The 15,110-nt window shown below is 37.1% G+C and overlaps 1 protein-coding gene across 2 annotated transcripts in view; it reads left to right on the top strand.

Annotated features, from left to right (window-relative positions):
* ELAPOR2 (endosome-lysosome associated apoptosis and autophagy regulator family member 2) overlaps positions 1-15,110 on the top strand; it is a 209,982-nt gene that overhangs the window by 130,534 nt on the left and 64,338 nt on the right. For both annotated transcript variants that reach the window (XM_043462884.1, XM_043462885.1), the window contains 3 exons: positions 5,298-5,445; positions 8,518-8,604; positions 12,609-12,714. In XM_043462884.1, coding sequence (XP_043318819.1) covers positions 5,298-5,445; positions 8,518-8,604; positions 12,609-12,714 — 341 coding nt within the window. The remainder of the gene's footprint in view (positions 1-5,297; positions 5,446-8,517; positions 8,605-12,608; positions 12,715-15,110) is intronic.

The following is a 15,110-nucleotide window of genomic DNA, read 5'->3' on the forward strand; positions in this document are numbered from 1 at the left end:
AAAAAAAAATTATATGTATGTGTGTATAAATGTACATACATATGAATGCAGTTGATCCTTAAGCATTATGGGGGTGGGAGTGCTTACCTCCTTAGAGTTTAAAATTCACTTAGAACTTTAAGTTGGCCCTTTGTATCCTCCCTTCAGCAACTGGTGGATTCAACCAACCATGGATCCAGTAGTACTGTAATATGTATTTAGTGAAAATCATCTGAGTATCAGTGAATGGTGCAGTTCAAACCCATGTTGATTATGTATGTACATATATTAATACATATATGTGTATATACATGCACATACAGATAACCCGTGCTTTTCCAGAGTTTATTTTAATACATCATTTCACTTTTATGAATGACCTGTATTAGTACCTGTTTTTGTTAACCAAAAGAAATCCAAAGAGGATTTTTGCTTTTACAAAAAAAAAGTGAGGGGTGGGGGGGGTGGGTTGCAAAAGGCAAAAATGCTGTTTAGCATTGATTTTGCAGCAAATGGAGCTACCCTAGAGGCAGTGTGCACCCTGGGCCATGAGAGTGGCCCCACTAAGCTCTTTCTGGGAACTACATTCAGCATCTCAGCATCAGGTCATCATAACTTTGAACTGTATCTGTGGGATCATTGCTTTCTCATAGTTTATTTTGTAAATTAATTTGTGTCCTAAGGTAATTACTTCTTTGCTTTATACCATTTCAGCTTATGAAAGATTTCACAGGAACACTGTACCTTTGTATAATGTGCAAAACCTTTTGTGTATATAATTTAATTTAAACTCTTTAAATTAAAGAGTTCTTTAGAGGAGAGTACCAGCAGGATGTTATAGGACCTCAGATCTTTGTTTTAGTGAGCAGGAGATATTCATATGGCTTTTTTTCCTACTTGGAATTGCTTATTCATTAAAGAAATCGAATGATAAGCAGAAATTTTTCAGTGTATTGAGTATCATTTTCTCAGTGTAAATTTCAGTCTTTTACTGCTAAAGCTTGTCTCCTTTCCTCCCTCCCTCTCCTTTTTTCCTTCCTTCCTTTCTTCTATCCACCTAATCTTGCTTTCTCTTTACTTCTTTTTAATTGCTTAGATCATATAGAAAATGTGTATTGAACTTTGTAAGAAATTGTCAAAGAGATTTTCAAAATGATTGTAGCATTAGACTCTAGCAGTACATTTGAATTCTAGTTATTTACATTGTAAAATATTGTACACAAGTCTTGGTTTATTTTAGTCTTTCTAGTGTGTGTATGAGAAATGGTATTTCTGTGTGTTTTTATTTGCATTTCCTTCTTTATAAAGGTATTGAGCACCATTCATATGTTCAAAGTCCATATGTTTGTGGGTGTGTGTGTATGTGTCAAATATTTATCCATTTGTTATGTTTTTGGGTCAGTTTATTATTGAGCTGTAGTAGTTCTTTGTGTATGCTTGACATGAAGTTTTGTCATGAATCTATATAATATTTAACCTATACACATATGCATGCACATATACATATATGTGTGTGAAATAGTTCTTGTATCTGCAGCTTTTGCTTTCTCATTTTCTCAGTGGTGTTCTTAAATGACCAAAAGTTTAAAATTTGAAAAAGTACAATTTATCAATGGTTAGTCTTTTGACATCTTTATATATCTTGCAAAGGCTACAAATTGCAATTCTTAAAGTATAATTAGTGTTGTTATTGTACTTTTATATAATATGTAAAGCTTTACAACAATGTAGTTACCTTTATACCCTCATCCTGGTGCTATTACCATATGTCTAGGAACACATCATAAACCCTGTAATACAATGAAATGTGTTTCAAAGAATCAGTTAATTTTTTAAAAATTTGAGAGAAATGTAGCTTTATGTTTTTATTATGTATTTATGATTGTTGATACTCTTTTCTCCTATTTTTCTAAATGTTTATTCAGTATTATTTTTTTAATCTGTAAAATTTTCTTTATAATTTCATGCAAGTCTGCTGCTCATAAATTCTCTCAACTTTTTGAAATCTAAACACATCTTTATTTAGCCTCAGTTTTGAAGAATATTTTGTTGGACATAGGACTCTGGACTTTTACTTTTCTCCTTCTATGTTTTAAAGGTGTTCCATTACCTTCTGAAGTCTCCCTTGTTTGTGATAAGAAAAAAAAAAGAATTAGCTGTATTTTGCTTGGTTAGCTTCCTTCTATGTAATGTGTCATTGTTTCCCTGACTACTTATAATAAGTTCTCTATGTCTTTGCTAATCATGTGTTCTCTATTTCTTTGCTAGTTATGTTGAGATGTGGAAGTCTCAGTCCTTTATTATTATTATTATATTATTTTGTTAGTAAAAACAAAGAATTTGCCAAAAATCTCATTCTCATAACCCAGAGAGAAAGTTAAATTTGAAGAGAAGGATATTAAGTTGTGTTGTCATACAGTCTGGTTGGAAACTTTTTTGGCCCAAAAGTTGACACATGACTCAAAGAAAGCATTGGTTTTCTTTGTATTTTTACTCTGCTTGAAGTTGACTGAGCTTCCTGGATTTATAGGTTGATATTGTTATTAAATTTGGAAATTTTTTAAGCTATTCTTTCACCAATAATGCTTTTCTGCCCCCTTCTCTCCCTATTTTCCTTCTGTAACTCCATTTACATGTATCTAACATACATGTAAATTTATGTAAACTCCATTTACATGTATCTAACATACATGTAATTTACATGTATCTAACATACATGTAATTTACATGTATCTAACATACACTTGGTATTGTCCACAGTCACTGAGACTCCATTTTCCCCACCATTTTTTCTCTTATACTTCAGATTACATAGTTTCTATTGCTCTATCATTATTTCTTTTGCAATTTCAAACTTGATCTTAAGCTCATCTATTGAATTTTAAATTTCACAAATAGTAATTTTCAGCTGTAGAATTTCCATTTAGTTTTTAAAATAGTTCTTATTTCCCTTAAAATAGTTGAGATCATTCATCCCTTCACTTACTGTATTCTTCTCTTGATGCTTTTTGATTATATTTTTAAAAGCTGTCTTAAATGCTTGTCTGTTTCTTTTGATTCTTTTTTGTCAATTAAGGGTCACATTTTACCAATTCTTTGCATTTCTAGTAAATTTTTAATGTATCTTGGCATCATGAGTGTTACAATGTGGAGAATGTGGATTATTTTTTCTTTTGTGTAAAAGATGTTGGATTTTGTTCTGGGAGGCAGCATATTTACCAGAAGAGTGTCTCGTTAAGTCTGGTATTTAGAATTTTTTTAAGGTGGCTCTGTATTGGTTTCACACTTAGTTCTAGGTCATGGTCTTTACTCTAGGGCACACTGTGGCCTACTCCCTCTGTTTTTATAAATAATGTTTTATTGGAAAACAGCTGCACTCCTTTATTTATGTGTTATCTATGGCTGCTTTTGAGCTGTAATTGCCTATGGAGTACTGCAGGAAAGATCGTATTCTTCATAAAGCCCCAATTATGGACTCTTTGGCCTTTTATGAAAAAGTTTGTGGATACCTACCCTAGGGCATGGCCCTTATTCCTAAAATGTGGCACTTCTGGGGTCTCAGATGAATGTCCAGTGTGGTTATTAAGTTTTCTCCTCTCTGGCTGGCCTGGAGATCCTGAGATACCCATAAAAGTGACCTCTCTGATTTTGACTTAGTTTTGCAGTGATTGTTCTCTGCTAGGCCTGCATACTCCAGCCCCGAGCCTGGGCCTACAGAGAAGCCCCATGTGGACTTCTGGAGCCCCTGTTTTCTCTGCTTCTCATGCCTGTAAATTCTGGTTATTTCAGCTTCCCCCAAACATTCATCCCTGTTTCTCCACTCCGTGAGGCCACTGTGCTCTGCTTGGGAGCTATCTCCCAGTGCCAGAGTCTGGAAAGTGTCCTGAAGAATGAATGAGGTCAGGGTCAATTTGGACTTTGTCTCATGCATTTTCCTGCTGTCAAGAATCTCAGTCCTGCACTGGCTAGTGTCAATGCCTGAGCATGGCTTGTGTGTTTTGTTTAGTTTACTAGATTGTTAAAGAAAAGGGCAAGTCCAATACCAGTTAATCATGTTGAGACGTGGAAGTCTCAGGCTTTTGTTATTATTTTTTTGGTTAGTAAAAAGAATTTGCCAAAAATCTCACTCTTATAATCCAAATGGAAAGTTAAATTCATAGAGAAGGATATTGAGTTGTGCTGTTGTACAGTCTGGTTGGAAACATTTTTGGCCCCAAAGTTGACACATGACTCACTGTTGATTAATCTAAGAATTAGCTTATGGTTAGATTTACAACCCAACTTTTGTTCATAGTGTATTTCCTTAATCTTTTATTTTTTAATAAAGTTTCAAATCAGACTTTTGCTCCTACTATGTACCGTGACACTGTGATCTACATTTTATTTAGGTTCACTTTATTATTTTTTTCCCATCTGGTTGATCATGTGCTCTTTTTTTTTTTTTTTAAACAATTGAAATATAACAGTTGCATAGCAAATTGATATTATGCTAGTTTCAGGAGCATTACATAGTGATTTGACAGTGGCATATATTATGAAACGATCACCACAATAAGTTATTACAATACTGACCATATTCTTTATCTTGTTTTTTACAACCTCATGACTTATTCATAACTGGAGGTTGGTACCCCTTCATCCCCTTCATCTATTCTGCTCCCCCCTCCCTAGCAACCACAGAAAACTAGTCTGTTCTCTGTATCTATAAGTCCCTTTGTGGTTTGTTTTTTAGATCCCACGTTCTCTCTCTCGCTCTTTTTTCTGCTCAGTGTTGTGTGGCGACCTGGATGGAAGGAGAGTTTGGGGGAGAATAGATACGTGTATGTGTATAACTGAGGCCCTTTGCTGCTCACCTGAAACTATCACAGCATTGTTCATTGGCTATACCCCAATACAAAATAAACATTAAAAAATATTTAGATTCACTTTAAATGGACTTTTTCTAGAATGATTTCTCCTCTCATAATAAATGGACACCCCTGCCAATATGTGTTTGTAAATCAAACTTTAGATATTATTTGAGAGTAATTCCATCAAAGACTGCTAGAATTAGTGATCAGCTATCTAGTGATTACATTTTGGTGATAAGCAGCAGCTGCATAGCACGTTAGTTGCATAATCGTACCATGATTTTAGGAAGTTGTGTGCCACCAGACATGAACCTTTTTTCAAGCAGTGGTGTTGGCCTTTGGGGTCCACATGTGCTTCAGACTCCTCTGCCGTGCTTTGTCGACAGAACCGCTTTTAAATCTCAGTTATAGAACTTGTGAACAGAAGAGGTTTCTGAATGCTAACATGAAATGGCTTTGTTTCCACAGCTCTTCTTGGATCCCTCGTGGAAACTACATAGAGTCCAATCGTGATGACTGCACAGTATCCTTGATCTATGCTGTGCACCTCAAGAAGTCAGGTTATGTCTTCTTTGAGTACCAGTATGTGGACAACAACATCTTCTTTGAGTTTTTCGTAAGGCCTTTTATATTCTAGAATTCACTTTTTAAAGGGCATTCATGTAAAATTTCTCTTAATCATTTGTTCCCATTTCATTGTGTGCATTGGTTTTTTGTGTTAACTGAAGCTTTCAATAAGAAATATTTACTTTTTCTATAATACTTTCTGGTTAATAATTATTTCTTTACCTCTGAGTTCTCTCCTTGTAAAATAACACTGGGGTTGTTTTCCTTTTGGATATGATCATTAGGTGACCATTTGGTTGAGACGTTTTGTGAGATGAATATATTTCCTGAGATTCATTTAATTTTTTATAGTGATAGATGCTACTTTGTTTAAAAATATGTTTTCACCAATCTTAGTTTTTATTTAAAAAGATTTTTTCTTCTCTTTTAAATTTTAAATATTTGAATTATTTAAGTGTATTCATGGGCAATATTTCAGAACTAGAAGTGACTGTATCTTGCTGATTGTCCCAGTTTTGTACAATATAAAGAAATTAAGGGATGAGGTAGTTGATGTCTCTGGCAAGAGATTAAATAACATTACAGACTGACTATAGGATAAAATAATAGTCTAACAGAATAGGCTATTACCACAAAAAAGAGATTAAATAAAATTACAAACTATAGGATAAAATAATAGTCTAACAGAATAGGCTGTTACCACAAAAATTATTTAGCTATTTTATGTAAACTGTACCTAATTGTGCAAATATTTGTTGTGGCAGTGACTCAAATGCTTGAGAAAAATTTGTTCCAATTGACTTCCAAAAACAAAAAAAAAAAAAAAAAAAAGTTTGTTTGTTGTGCAAGTAACTGGGAAAATATCTTGTAAAATGTTTCTGTGGCCCAGATTTCAGGAATAAATGTACTGATAATGCTAAAGCAAATTTATATTGCTCTTGATAATGGAAATTTCTAAATCAAAAGTTTGCTAGGAAGAAATATTTTCCATGAATGTATGAGCCTAAGATTTAAAGTCAAGAGATTCTGGTTCATGTCCCAACTCTGCAGTTGCTGGTTGTGTGTTATTGGACAACTAATTTTTCAGCTTTCAACATTCCTTTTTGTAAAGAGGATTGTAGACCAGACCTTTTAAGGACTCTCTTAACTCTTAATATCCTTTGATGAGTTTAAGATGTTAAGCAATATTCAAACAGATTGGCTTTTTAAGTTACATTTTGTTTGCAAGACACTTCTCAGAGTGAATAACTCCAAATTCCATAGGATATTTTTGCAATATTACTAAAACAAAGGTAAAAAGCAAGGTAATTGTATAATTGTTTGAATAAACATTTAGTTGTGTTGTCTATTAAGTCCTTTGAGAGTTGTCAGTAAAGGTATTCTTAAGGCATGAAGTTTCATTGCTTCCTCTCAGTGATGCCTTTGTTCTTCTGGTTATGGATAGAAACGGGATGGTAAGTTTATGCTTCCTCTTTTATTGATGTTTCAGCTTCATAGGTTGCAATTTATTGACTCAGAGAGTCAGTGCCTTATGTCCATCCTGCTAGTAGTTAATGGAAAGGGAATGTCTGAAGATTAAAGGATGCAGATGTACCTGTGAACATTACAGATTGAAAGCAGTATAGTATTTAATGTTAGGAGTCTGGGAGTTTCATTCAGCTCTCCCCTCCACACATACTTTTTTTCTTTTTTTAATGATAAAACTCAAACCTAGACAGAAGAAGTGATTGGACCAAGGTCATACCTTTACTGGTTACTTTTAGAGTGAGTAACAAGAGAACTCAGATCTTCAGAATGCTAGTAGACTGTCAAAATAACACTAGATGTATGATATCCGCTGAGAAAAAAGCTTTCAGTTTATGCAAACATGGACTAAAAAAGGTATATACAGGGTTTATAGCTGTTTAAAAATGGCTTAACACTCGCATTGATTGTCATTATGCTTATAATATAAATATGATACATAAATTCAGTTAAAGCAAATATCCTTAGTAGCTGATTTTCTCTGGTTTTGGCTGTTAAAAGGATCTGTTTTCTAGTTAGTTAAGTCTTTAGGAAATAGCTCTTATGGAGAAGATATTAATGCTGTTTGTGAAGTTAGTCATGGGAATGAATGAAGTGGAAAAATGACTTAAAGAATAGAGAAATAGTCATTTTGGAAGAAATATAGACAGTGAGATATTATTAGACCCCTACTCTGATGCTGACTATTATGTGCTCACTTGCTAAGTCATGACTGACTCTCTGCAACCCCATGGACTGTAGCCTGCCAGGCTTCTCTGTCCAAGGGATTCTCCAGGCAAGAATACTGGAGTGGATTGCCATTTCCTTCTCCAGGGGATCTTCCTGACCCAGGGATTGAACCCGGGTCTCCTGCATTGCAGGCAGATTCTTTCCTGACTGACCTACGAGGAGAAGTCAAGACTGTAAAAAAAATACACAGACATCAAATATGTCCTGTGTAGACGTGGTCAGGAGGTCCAGGAGAGACCTGGAGAGGTATGTTCCAACCCCTAGGTATTTTGGAAGAATTGTCTGAAAAGCACAAAATGTTTGGTGCTGAAAATATTAGCTGTATTTATTAATTTGCTATAAAGTATCAACATTTGTCCCCAAATACCAACTGGGGTCTTTGACTTTGGCTATAGCCACTTACATACACATTTGGGTTAAGTCCTGGGGTTAAGTCCTGAAAGCAAAGCATATTTAATTTACTTATTAATTTAAAGTTTAAATGGCCCTAAATCTTATAAGAATAAACTTATTGGGCCTGCAAAGGTTTTACATTTTTGCAATGACTTTTTCTCCTCTATGTGAATTTTCAGTGTTAACTGCCCTCTCCTCCTCTGCCTCCCACACTCCTGCTTACCCAATTTCTGACTTCTTAATTGGCTTGTCTTTTTGTTACAATAATGAGGATGCTTCACTTAGAACTACGCACTCATACGCATTTGTCACTCAGGCTCCAGAGATCTGGTGTGTTTACTTATTGAGAATTGCTCGTGGCTATTGTTTCCTACACACTGAAAGAAGCTTTTGTAGCCTGTCCTGTGGTGAGTGACACATCTAATTAAAACCACCTTTCACTGAGCTTTACTGGGCCCTTGTGTTTACTCCACAGATTCAGAACGATCAGTGCCAGGAGATGGACACCACTGCGGACAAGTGGGTAAAACTCACAGACAATGGAGAATGGGGCTCTCATTCTGTAAGTCTCTCTGCTCTTCTCTCCCACCAACCCCATTCTTCTCCTTTCTTTTCTCAAGCTTATTTTTTAAAGTTTATTTTAAATAAAAAAATTATCTTTTAATTTAGAAATTTCTAGTTAGGGAAGAAGTTGCCCCTAAGTTTCATGGACTTGGGCTCTTTCTAGTATTATTTTTTTTCCTTTTCCTTTCTCCTTAGCTCTGTCTCCCTGCTCTTTCCTATCACACTCCAACTCTCCTGCTTTTCAAGGGAGGCATTAACAGGAATGAAGTCTACTCAGAATTAATGTACAGAACCTCTGGGTATGTAAGTTTACAGATGTGGTAATCTCATGAAAGAGAATCGGTGACTCCTGGCATTGGATGGATCCTTGAGTTCGAAGCATCACTACAAACAAAGCTAACAATGGATGTGATGGAATTCCAGTTAAGCTATTTCAAATCCTAAAAGATGATGCTGTGAAAGTGCTGCACTCAATATGTCAACAAATTTGGAAAACTCAGCTGTGGCCACAGGACTGGAAAAGGTCAGTTTTCATTCCAGTCCCAAAGAAAGGCAATGCCAAAGAATGCTCAAACTACTGCAAAATTGCACTCATCTGGAAAATTCTTCAAGAGATGGGAGTATCAGACCATCTGACCTGCCTCTTGAGAAATCTGAATGCAGGTAAAGAAGCAACAGTTAGAACCATACATGGAACAACAGACTGGTTCCAAATCGGGAAAGGAGTATGTCAGGGCTTTATATTGTCACCCTGCTTATTTAACTTATATGCAGAGTACATCATGAAAAACGCTGGGCTGGATAGAGCAAAAGCTGGAATCAAGATTTCTGGGAGAAATATCAGTAACCTCAGATATGCAGATGACTCCACCCTTATGGCAGAAAGTGAAGAAGAACTAAAGAGCCTCTTGATGAAAGTGAAAGAGGAGAGTGAAAAAGTTGGCTGAAAACTCAACATTCAGAAAACTAAGATCATGGCATCTGGTCCCATCATTTCATGACAAATAGATGGGAAAACAATGGAAACAGTAACAGACTTTATTTTCTTCGACTCCAAAATCACTGCAGTTGGTGACTGCAGTCATGAAATTAAAAGGCGCTTGCTCCTTGGAAGAAAAGCTATGACTGGCCTAGACAGCATATTAAAAATCAGAGACATTACTTTGCTGATAAAGGTCCATCTAGTCAAAGCTATAGTTTTTTCAGTAGTCACATATGGATGTGAGAGCTGGACTGTAAAGAAAGCTGAGCACTGAAGAACTGATTCTTTTGAACTGTGGTGTTGGAGAAGACTCTTGAGAGTCCCTTGTACTGCAAGGGAAGAAGATCCAACCAGTCCATCCTAAAGGAAATCAGTCCTGATTATTCATTGGAAGGACTGATGCTGAATCTGAAACTCCAATACTTTGGCCACCTGATGTGAAGAACTGACTCATTGGAAAAGATCCTAATGCTGGGAAAGGTTGAAGGCAGGAGGAGAAGGGAATGAAGAGGATGAGATGGTTGGATGGCATCACTGACTCGATGGACATTAGTTTGAGCAAGCTCCGGAGTTGGTGATGGACAGGGAAGCCTGGCCTGCTGCCTGGCCTGCAGCAGTCCATGGTGTTGCAAAGAGTCAGACACGACTGAGCAATGGAACTGAACTGAGTTTTGTTTACCCAGCTTTCTCTGCAGTCACCCCAAGAAGCAATTTTCAAAAGTCTAGAAAAATGGTATAGATGAACCTTTTCACAAGGAATAAATAGAGACACAGATGTAGAGAACAAATGTTTGGACACGGAGAGGGGAAAGGGAGTGGGGTGAATTGGGAGATTGTGATTGACATATATACGCTACCAGGTATAAAATAGGCAACTAATGAGAACCTGCTGTATAGCAAGGAAATGCTACCAAATGCTCTGTGGTGATCTAAATGGGAAGGAATTCAAAAAAGAGGGAATATGTGTGTACATATAGCTGATTCACTTACTGTACAGCAGAAATGAACATAACATGGTAAAGTCCTATACCCCAATTTGATTCCTGGGTCGGGAAGGTCCCCTGGAGAGGGAAATGGCAAAGCACTCCAGTATTCTTGCCGGGATATCTCATGGACAGAGGAGCCTGGCAGCCTACAGTCCCTGGGGTCACAAAAATCAGACATAGTGACTAAATAACAACAGCTGCTCTGGTTTATAGTAGTTGTATTTCTTTATTCTTTAGACACTTGACCTTGTTTCTTTGACTCTTATAGTTCATATGAGAAACAGGACCAATTTTGCAGAGTTAAATGAGAGGATACATTTGTTATTCAGTCGCTCAGTCATGTCTGACTCTTTATGACCTCATGGACTGCAGCACGCCAGGCTTCCCTGTCCTTCACCATCTCCCAGAGTTTGCTCAAACTCATGTCCACTGAGAGTATACATAGGGAGGGCCTAACATGGTGCCTGCAGTGTAGATTGAACACTGTTTCAATAAGTGACCATCCATCCTTGCCTTTGTGTTGTAGCAGATACCTCATCCTTGAGTGATTAATATAATGCACCCTTTCAGAGTAATTTTTTTTATCTGTATGCCTGGATATTAGTACCAATTAAGATCCATTCACCTAAGCTTTCAGTCCTCTGGGCTTTGAAGGTACAAGTAACCCTTGGCAGCAAATACGCTTTCTTCACTTACAAAAACTTAACACAAAGGATAAGTATTTAATGTACTGCTTTTCTGACTCTCTGGCAGGGTGAAGTAGTCAAGATATGTTTTAATTTTATACTGCTTGATTTCGGCCAGCCAGACTCCATAGAAGAATAAGGGTGGCAAATAAGAAAGCAAAGCACCCTTCAGTTCAGTTCAGTCGCTCAGTCGTGTCCAACTCTTTGTAACCCCATGAATTGGAGCACGCCAGGCCTCCCTGTCCATCACCAACTCCTGGAGTCTACCCAAACCCATGTCCATTGAGTTGGTGATGCCACCCAACCATCTCATCCTCTCTTGTCCCCTTCTCCTCCTGCCCTCAATCTTTCCCAGCATCAGGGTCTTTTCAAATGAGCAAGCTCTTCGCATCAGGTGGCCAAAGTATTGGAGTTTCAGCTTCTACATCAGTCCTTCCACTGAACACTCAGGACTGATCTCCTTTAGGATGGACTGGTTGGATCTCCTTGCAGTCCAAGTGACTCTCAAGAGTCTCCTTCAACACCACAATTCAAAAGCATCAATTCTTCTGTGTGCAGCTTTCTTCATAGTCCAACTCTCACATCCATACATGACTATTGGAAAAACCATAGCCTTGACTAGACAGAACTTTGTTGACCAAGTAATGTCTCTGCTTTTTAATATGCTGTCTAGGTTGATCATAAATTTCCTTCCAAGGAGTAAGCTGTCTTTTAATTTCATTAGTTTACTTGACTGAATCAGCATGAAATTGATTGGAAAAGTAATTTGATAAAAATGTTCTGGTGGCAAAGGAAGCAAATATTAGACATTGTATCATTTAAATTCTGGAGCCATAGAGTCAAATCAGGCTATTCTATAAGAACAGTCCTATTTTTCTTTTGTTGCTGTTGCAGTGTTGTTTGTTAAGTAATTTTAAAAGGAAGCAAACTCATTCTGTTACCTTTTTGTTTTCAGAGCCCAGAGACTTACTTATGAATAATGACAGCAATCAGTATGTAATTGGGCTGAGTGCCTCTCACAATCTAAATTGAGTCTTTTAAATATAAACCAAGTCTTTATGCAAATGATTTGAAAATGATTTTATCTTCTTCCATGCTTGAAGAATTTTCTGTTCCTCCCCTTTTACTGTATTTTTGGGTTTGGCAAACCTTTTTTTTTTTTTTTTTACAAAATGTGAATTTAAGCAAAGCTTAAGTCTCAATAAGTAGTTGATTTAAATTTGTGGGTTCCAGGTAATTGTGTTTCATTATAATGTGTTGAAAAGTGTATAGGGGATTAGCTTTGATATAGGTATGCTTGGAAGTAGCATGGTTCATCTGAGCCAAGTGTCTTGTGTTCTCTTTACAGGTAATGTTGAAATCAGGCACAAATATACTGTACTGGAGAACTACAGGCATCCTTATGGGTTCCAAGGCAGTCAAGCCAGTGCTGGTAAAAAATATCACAATTGAAGGTATTTCACATCTGTCTCCTTTAGTCGTCACCTATCCCATTTTATAGTTAGTTAAAATATTGACTACATTGTTGGTTTCACTGGTTCAAGGGGAGATGGGACAAAAATTAGCAGGTTAGGCATCATATTGGCCTAGGGATTCTGGTTTTATTTCTGGCAAGTTGGCTGTTTGTTTTTCCTGTCCCTAAACTGAATGATTTAATCTGTATGAGAAAGTAAAAATAATGACAATTGTAGGTGTCTTGAAATAAAAGAAAACAATCTTTATTAATAGCCTCCTCTTCATTCAAGACTTCATTGTGCTGGCATAGTACTTATACAGGTCATGACTGTATCTTAAAAATAACAGTGAAATAAATATCTTGGCCTGTCTCCTACACCTTTTGCATCTCTTAACCAATTGTGCATTTTCTGACTCCTGAGGGTGGACTGTATGGTCTGGCAAGGTTCATTATCAGAGCTACTTTTAATTAAAGCAGTGATTCTCTTTTATTTAACTTTGATTTACATTTTAATATGGTCTAAGTGTGCATCTTCCTGTGAAGATAACTCATTAGTTATAGGGACATCTGCTGGTGATACCTGGAATTACAAACTTGAAGAAAAATCAGCTTTTCCCTGGGTCTCATGGGTCTTGTCTGTATGTAACTAGTGAGCATTGGAGAAAAAGGGAACTGGTAGACACAGAAGAGAATGGTACAGAATTGGAAGGAACCAGAATTTACTCCATTTCTGATTAATGAAGTTGTTTTGATAGCTGAGATTATACACTGATTCTGTTCAGGTCAGTCACTCAGTCGTATCGGAGTCTTTGCGACCCCATGGACGGCAGTGCCAGGCTTCCCTGTCCTTCACCAACTCAGAGCTTACTCAACTTCGGTCCATTGAGTTGGTGATTCCATCCAACAATCTCATCCTCTGTCAACCCCCTCTCCTCCCGCCCTCAATCTTTCTCAGCATCAGGGTCTTTTCCAGTGAGTCAGTTCATCCATCAGGTAGTCAAAGTACTGGAACTTCAGCTTCAGCATCAGTTCTTTCAATGAATATTCAGGACTGATATCCTTGAGGATTGACTGCCTTGATCTCCTTGCAGTCCAAGGGACTCTCAAGAGTCTTCTCCAACATCACAGTTCAAAAGCATCAATTCTTCAGTGCTCAGCAGACTTTATAGTCCAACTCTCACATCCATACATGATTACTGGAAAAAAAATAACCTTGACTAGATGGACCTTTGTTGACAAAGTAATGTCTCTGCTTTTTAATATGCTGTCTAGGTTGGTCATAGCTTTTCTTCCAAGGAGCAAGTGTCTTTTAATTTCTTGGCTGCAGGCACCAACTGCAGTGATTTTGGAGCTGAAGAAAATAAAGGCTGTCACTGTTTTCATTGTTTCCCCATCTATTTGCCATGAAGTGATGGGACCAGATGCCATGATCTTCGTTTTCTGAATGTTGAGTTTTCAGCCAACTGTTTCACTCTCCTCTTTCACTTTCATCAAGAGGCTCTTTAGTTCTTTGCTTTCTGCCATAAGGGTGGTGTCATCTGTGTCTCTGAGGTTACTGATATTTCTCCCAGAAATCTTGATTCCAGCTTGTGCTTCATCCAGTCCATTATTTCTCATGATGTACTCTGCATGTAAGTTAAATGAGCAGGGTGACAATATACAGCCTTGACACACTCCTTTTCCGATTTGGAAACAATCTGTTGTTCCATGTTCGGTTCTATTGCTTCTTGACCTGCATACAAATTTCTCTGAGCTGACTGTGGCTCAGATCATGAACTCCTTATTGCCAAATTCAGACTTAAATTGAAGAAAGTGGGGAAAACCACTAGACTATTCAGGTATGACCTAAATCAAATCCCTTATGAGAAGTGAGAAATAGATTCAAGGGATTAGATTTGATAGACAGAGTGCCTGAAGAACTATGGACAGAGGTTTGTGACCTTGTACAGGAGTCAGTGATCAAGACCATCCCCAAGAAAAAGAAATGCAAAAAAGCAGAGTGGTTGTCTGAGAAGCCCTTACAAATAGCTGTGGAAAGAAGAGAGTGAAAGGCAAAGGAGAAAAGGAAAGATATACCTATTTGAATGCAGAGTTCCAAAGAATAGCAAAGAGAGATAAGAAAGTCCTCCTCAGTGATCAATGCAAAGAAATAAAGGAAAAGAATAGAATGGTAAAGACTAGAGAACTCTTCATGAAAATTAGAGATACCAAGGGAACATTTCATGCAAAGATGGGCACAATAGGAGGAGGAGCCAAGATGGCAGAGGAGTAGGACGGGGAGACCACTTTCTCTCCTACAAATTCATCAAAAGAATAACTGAACGCAGAGCAAACTTTGCAAAACAACTTCTGATCGCTAGCTGAGGTCATCAGGCACCCAGAAAAGCAGCCCAT

This window comes from Cervus canadensis, chromosome 3, assembly GCF_019320065.1.
Source record: "Cervus canadensis isolate Bull #8, Minnesota chromosome 3, ASM1932006v1, whole genome shotgun sequence".
Taxonomy (NCBI): Eukaryota; Metazoa; Chordata; class Mammalia; order Artiodactyla; family Cervidae; genus Cervus; species Cervus canadensis.